General features: G+C 47.4%; 3 protein-coding genes across 3 annotated transcripts; 1 reads left to right on the forward strand and 2 right to left on the reverse strand.

The window, feature by feature from the left end:
* Positions 1–1,842: 1,842 nt before the first annotated feature.
* Positions 1,843–2,215, reverse strand: EDB91DRAFT_1061454 (uncharacterized protein; the record flags this gene model as incomplete). Its single annotated transcript, XM_041314444.1, has 2 exons — positions 1,843–2,022; positions 2,087–2,215. Coding segments are annotated over 2 exons (309 nt in total), but the record flags the coding sequence as incomplete, so codon positions are not given.
* A 1,814-nt stretch (positions 2,216–4,029) lies between these two features.
* Positions 4,030–4,587, forward strand: EDB91DRAFT_1086667 (uncharacterized protein; the record flags this gene model as incomplete). The annotated part of the gene is made up of 1 exon (XM_041316083.1): positions 4,030–4,587. One exon carries the CDS (start codon positions 4,030–4,032, stop codon positions 4,585–4,587), a length of 558 nt encoding a protein of 185 aa, XP_041171532.1.
* Positions 4,588–5,239: 652 nt separating this feature from the next.
* On the reverse strand, positions 5,240–6,543 carry EDB91DRAFT_1254192 (uncharacterized protein; the record flags this gene model as incomplete). Its single annotated transcript, XM_041323776.1, has 4 exons — positions 5,240–6,006; positions 6,057–6,202; positions 6,266–6,372; positions 6,421–6,543. Coding segments are annotated over 4 exons (1,143 nt in total), but the record flags the coding sequence as incomplete, so codon positions are not given.
* Positions 6,544–6,586: the final 43 nt, after the last annotated feature.

A 6,586-nucleotide genomic window follows, 5' to 3' on the forward strand; every position in this document is an offset into this window, starting at 1 on the left:
CCAGTAGCCCATTGGGAATAGTTGGAGCTGTCAAGGGTAAGCTTCTCGTGCAGGTATTTTTCAGTTTTCGGAAGAGAGTCTGAAGACGATGACATGGCGAAATTAGTGATGATTGACAGTTGATGAGAGGTGTGACAGCTCAAATATTGGTGTGAATTAGCCGAGAGTGAGATAGGTGGACGGATGTCCGAGAATTGTCAATTCGAGCAAGAAGTGTAAGATAATGCCGCTATCCTTTAGCCAGGGCTCATAACCTGTGAAAGGTGAGAGCTAGATACAAGCCTCAGTCACGGGTAGAGAGACTAAATTCCTGTAGTACTACGAACCTAGAATATGAGCCTGTACAATGTTAAGTAATGAGTATAGTGATATAAGAACTAGAACGGATAATACACACCTCAGTCACGGGTAGAGAGACTGAGGTGTGCTGATGGGCATCTGTCATCTTAAGTAGTAAAAGGGAACCGGAGAAATGGAGCCAGGTACTGTAAAATGTCTCTGATATATATATGTCACTTGTCATCATGACCGGGTGGTCAGACGGACGCTATCGGCTGCTCTTGACAGGGAGTAGGAATAGGATCAGGTGGACCAATAGAGCAGAGGAGTGGAGCTCTGGATAGGTAGTGTCAGAGGAGCGGAGCAGAGTTGGGCGGAGGTAGCAGGGCTAGTCCTGCTGAGATGCACTTCATGCATTGTTGGAGAAGGAGGGATGGAGCGGACGGGGAAACAAGGGGTCAGACCAGCAGTAGGGATGTTCACAGGTGGTATTGGAGGTGCTGGGATCCAGTATATGATAGTGGTGTTGACTAGGACAGTATACATAATAATATTACCTCCCTCTGTCTTGGATCTTGGCCTTAATAATGTTATAGTTATTGATGGTATCTGAATCAACCTCAAGAGTAATGGTCTTGCCAGTGAGCATCTTGACGAAAATCTGCATTCTGTGGCTCAGTGTCAGCCTTGTATATACAGGAGATTATAATGATCAAAAACTTGTGTGAAGGATGCAAAGGATGTGAAGTAGAGTGTGTGAAAGTTTATAGGATGTTCAAATACTAAGTCAATGCAAGTTGAAATGATATTTATTTGGCCTTGTATGGTCTTGTTTAAATGAAGTTAATACTTTGTGCACCCCTTTGGATTCAGATGTCGCTGAGTGCTGATGATGGTCATCTCCTATTACTGTAATCTAATACTCTGCCAGTATGTTAAGTCCCCATTACTCTGTTCCCTTGCCAGGAGCAACATATATGAAGGATTGCATTATTCATGGATTTACATAACCAAATTTTACAGTATGAGTCCAAGTAAGCACAGCAAAGTAAACCAACAGGCTAATTTGACAAATAAGCGCAGGATCCATTGACAAGACTATTTGTGAGACTGTTGAGTAGTACGATCAGAAGCCACCACCAGTTTAGCCACCTTCCTCCCTCTGTTTTTCAACTTCTTGGACCTCCCTCTAGTGCTTGGCTCAGTTGCCGCCTCCTGGAGTACCTCACCTACTATTACTGATGAACTGATGCCTGCTCACACAACATCAGGCATTGCATCCTCTGAATCTGCAGTACCACCATTGGTGGCTATGTCATTGACAATGGGGTCAGGCAGAGCTTCTGAATCTGTAGTGTACCAGTGCTGTGCAGAGAGGCTAGGCTGTGAGATTGATTCAGATGCTGGAGCATGTCACTCCAAGGCTGCAGCAGCTATGGGAGTTCCTGTTACCTCTGCTGCATATTCAGATCCATCAGATCCATCATTCAAACTTTCCATGTCAAGCACACAATTGATCACATCCATATAATCTTCATGTCCAGCAGAATCCAAGGCCGAAGCTCATGCAGCTTTGAAGATGTAGTGGTTAATATTAGTTACAATCTGTACGATGTGCTTCGTCTTCCACTTTGCCACTAGAACTTTCTTGTAGTTGAAAAATAGATCCTTATAGCAAATAGTCGACCTCTTGCCGATGCCGATGCTCAAAAATTTAGTGTCAGGAGACAGTAAGAATATTGCCTGCAGTAGTGCATGAGGGCAACTGCCAATAAAAATTTGGATGGCATGGTTGGCTTATGAGAACTGCAGCCCATGTGATGGAACCTGGTGTGACTTGCCAAACACTCCATTTCATCGAGTTTGTATGTGCGCCACCACCACTGGAAGCTTGATGGAGGGATGTGACACTGTGCAATGAAGCTTTCAGAATCTGAGGACATTCCTGGTGAGACAGATGGCCAAGGCAGAAAGCACCACCAGACTTACTTGTGCCAACAGTTGCCAGTTCCCAAAGACAGTCTTGGGTGATCTGTCCTCTTTCAACTCCAGGAATAGCACTGGAGGGAATGTCTTGTACATGTTAAGGTTGTGCTCAAGGGGAGGAGAACTCAAAGGGCTTGGCTTCAGCGTGTGTGCTGCACCCCTTACCCAAGTACATGCCCTTAATTTCTGAGAGGTAGGAGGGAGATCCAATGGAAGTCCAGGTAAGTCCAGAGGTCAGATGCAGGGGGACTCTGGAGATTCAGGAGGAACTAGGTAAGGCTACTACAGAAAAGTCTAGAGTAGAAATAGAACGGAGGTAGACTACCCTAAGGTAGAGCCGGAGATATAGTCTAAGGAATAAACCCAAAACTCGGAGGCGGACAAGAGGTAAGACTCAAGTCTGGAGGAACAGGAATGAGCAGGAACTAAGATGAGAATCGGAGGTACAGTCAAAGGAATCAATCCTAAGACTCAGAGATCAACAAGAGACAAAGCTCAAGTCTGGAGATGCAGGAATGAGCAGGAATTAAGGTGATATTTGAACTGAGGAGATACAGAGTGTTACAGGAGTTTATATACTGTAGGTATTGAGTAGGAGGATCAGTAAGCAAAGTCCGAGGCTATGTATGGAGCATGAGGAGAATTAGGGGCTATGTGCGGAGCACATGGAAAGCTGATTAACATAAAGGATGGATCATATAAATGAAGTCAGAAATGAACTAGGAGAACAGAACAATAAGAAGGACGAGAATGCACATAACCGATAGCTGGAGGGATAGGGGATATCCAGAAAGGGAAAAGTCTGGCTTACAGACTAGAAGGAAATGGGCTGAGGAGTGTGGGAACAGGAACTGGAGATATGGACATAGGTGGACAAAGTCCAAAAACCAGTGGAGGAGCGGAGGAGCGGAGATATAGACAGAGGTGGACAAAGTCCGAAAACCGGTGGAGGAGCAGAGGAGCAGAGGTCCTGCTGAGGATAGCAGACAAGGTGAAGTGTAGGCTAGATACCTTCCAGAGTTCTGGAGGTTGTGGTTAGGGGTATTACCAATAGTGATTAGGAGTGTGGATATGCGGGATATGACAGTACATCAGGTTTGTCAAAGACATGACCCCAAGGAGTTGTTGGATCTCAGGGACATTAGCTCTGTTGTAGCCAGTGTTGGTAAAGTATTTTGAAGGGACACATACTGCAGTCACTTTACCCTTGTATAAAACATACAGCCAAGGTTGAAATATCCCTGTTCTACACAGGCCACCCGATGTGGGCCCATCAATGTATCTTTGTGTTAAATACAGGTGGGCCGGTCTCAAGTGTGTATCTGATACAAACAGTGGGCCCATAGTATGTAGTGTAGATAAGTGTAGACTTTTCTATTGATTTTGGTAGGTAGTGTATGAAGTATGTACCTGATACCAACAAGTGGGCCAATAGTCCAAAGTGTGGAGTTTGCTATTGCATTTGATAGGCAATATACAAGAGCTATATATATATATGTATGATGGAAACAAGTGGGCCGAGTGGGCAGTGGTACTGATATATACAGATGGGCCGAAAGTGTTCATAGACTAGCTTCCATAATATACATGCCAAGACCACCTCGGTCAAAGGACATTCGGTCAAATATGATGGATGAGGGATTACCAGGAATCGATCAATAATATAAATGCCAAGACCACCCCGGTCAAATACACTCAGTCAAATACAACTCGGTCAACAGACATTCAGTCAAATATGATGGATGAGGGATCTACCAGGATCCGATGCATAAGATACATGCTAAGAGCACCTCGGTTAAATATGACACGGTCAAAAGACACTCGGGTAAATACGACTCGGTCAAATATGACTCAGTCAAAAGACACTTGGGTAAATACAACTCAGTCAAATATGACTCAGTCAAAAGACACTCGGTCAAGAGACATTCGGATAAATATGACTCGGTCAAATATGACTCGGTCAAAAGACACTCGGTCAAGAGACACTTGGGTAAATATGACTCGGTCAAATATGACTTGGTCAAAAGACACTCGGTCAAGAGACATTTGGGTAAATACGACTCGGTCAAATATGACTTGGTCAAAAGACACTCAGTCAAGAGACATTCGGGTAAATACGACTCGGTCAAATATGACTCGGTCAAAAGACACTCAGTCAAGAGACATTCGGGTAAATACGACTTGGTCAAATATGACTTGGTCAAAAGACACTCGGGTAAATACGACTCGGTCAAATATGACTCGGTCAGAAGACATTGCTGCATGAAGCCATTCGGCGGTCGCGGCACCTGCATGACGGTGCCATTAGGCAGGGTGGCATAGCCGTTCATAGGGATGTGGTAACTACTGAGTGGGACAGATACCGGAATGTGCTGAGACTCAGCCTTGAGACGCGCTGGTGAGCCAGTCTGATTGGACTGGGGAGGTTCTGCAGGAGGTGACATCTGCACGTCTGTCGGTCGATGTGCTGTGCCATTGAGAGTCGTGGCGGCGATGCCATTGGGTGTGGTGATCAGCCTGACCGAGTGGCCATCTGGCGTAGGAGTGCCAGAATGGTTGCTGTTGGCTCCGTTCGTGGAAGCGGCGGTGTGAGGAGGGGAGGACTGCTGAGCTGAAGACGATGGCAAGAAGATATCGGTGAATTGTATGAGTTGGTGAATTTTCAGTTGCATGGAATCTCATCAGCATGCGTGATGCGGCGACCGAGATCGGGCGATCAGTCGTATGGAGTATAAATTGGTCAATTCTGAAAAGACAAGAAACTGAAGGATACTGTGCCAACTGCAACACATGACTGAGATACACTCTGCTGACATGCTGTTGGTACTTATATCACAGGAAAGAGAGTGAATATACATGGAATCAATGGCCAAACAATTGCATTTGAAAGTAAGTAATACAAGTCCGTGATATACCAGGGTAATTCTGCCGATGGACGGATGCTCTATGTACAACTATGTATTGAGCTGAATGATCAGGGGAGAGACTTTGCGGCCGAAGCAGGTGATGTTCCAGCAGAATGGGGTCCAACTACAGCAGGAGCGGATGAAGGACCGGCATGTGCTGACACCAAGGACACTTGGCCAGACGTGAATGTGTCGCCATGCATGTCAAGGCAACCGAAAGGGCGAGACGCCGAAGAGCCTGCAGCAGATGCCGAGGTAGCAACTGAAGAGCCGTACACACCGTTCAAGTACCTGATGCCCATCGCTTGCATCTGTGGGGTGGCCGAGGTAGCACCGAAGTTGCTCATCATCGGTGGTGGGAAGGATGGGTTGGCAATGGTCTGTGCCTCCCGAAGCTTCTCCACCAGGCTGGTCAGGCCATTGACGAGGCTGACAGTGGTGCCGAGATCGAACTGCATGGAAGAAAGCTCCGCATGCATTGAGGAGATCCGGGTTTCGCAGTCCTGCTGCACTGCATCGACCCTGGCAAGGGTATTCTGGTCGGTGAGTTGCATGGCAGCAACCTTAGCAGCCAGGGAAACCACACATTCGTGGATGGCGCTGACAGTCGGTGGGAGAGATGCCGAAGGGATGGAAACATCTCTGGCCAGAGGAGCTGCCATCGGAATGACAAAGTCATCGGAGTTGGGCTCCACCCAATGATCGGCGGGGAAGTCATCCGCAGATGCGATTGCCCAAGGCTCATCGGTGACGATCTTGTCGTCCGCTGCGGGCTCAGCCAGGGCATCGGCAGCAGGCTCCATGTCGGCGTCATCATCACCTGTGATGGACACATCTAGAAGCAAAGGTTAGAGGAGATTATCATAAAAAAAAATGATTGCTTACTGGTAGCCTTGACAGCTTCCTCTTCAGACTCCAAGATGGGAGTTGGTGGACGTGCCCATGAGGTTGCTCTGGTTCTCCTGAGTGGAACATTGGACTTGGACCTTGGGGTCGCCATTGGGGGAACCTTCTTGGAGGCTGGTGCAGCCCTGGTCCTCAGGTGTGCCATCAGCGCAGGAGTGTCGGAATAGACCGACATCGGTCAGTCGCACTTCACCTTCATGAGGCTGCATTTGGTGCAGGACCTCATGACCTGCCCTTTCTTGCCGATGATGACAAGGCAAGGCTCGTCGACACACCTCTTGCAAGGTGGATCGTACTATCACACCGTGAGTACTAGGTGACCGAGCAGAGATAGAAAACTCACAGTCTTAGCCCCAGCATCAGCCTTGGCTAGTGGGCGCCCTCTAATGGGCTCGGCAACTTCCTTGGCCTTCTCCTTTCCTTTGCCCTTCACCAGCGTGCGACCAATGGCATCCTCGGCATGCGTCTGAGAATTGTTGAGGGGTGATCACTGGTGGGCAAAGGTAAAT

This window comes from Suillus paluster (assembly GCF_016628075.1).
Source record: "Suillus paluster strain FC165 chromosome Unknown EDB91scaffold_101, whole genome shotgun sequence".
In the NCBI taxonomy this organism is placed as follows: Eukaryota; Fungi; Basidiomycota; class Agaricomycetes; order Boletales; family Suillaceae; genus Suillus; species Suillus paluster.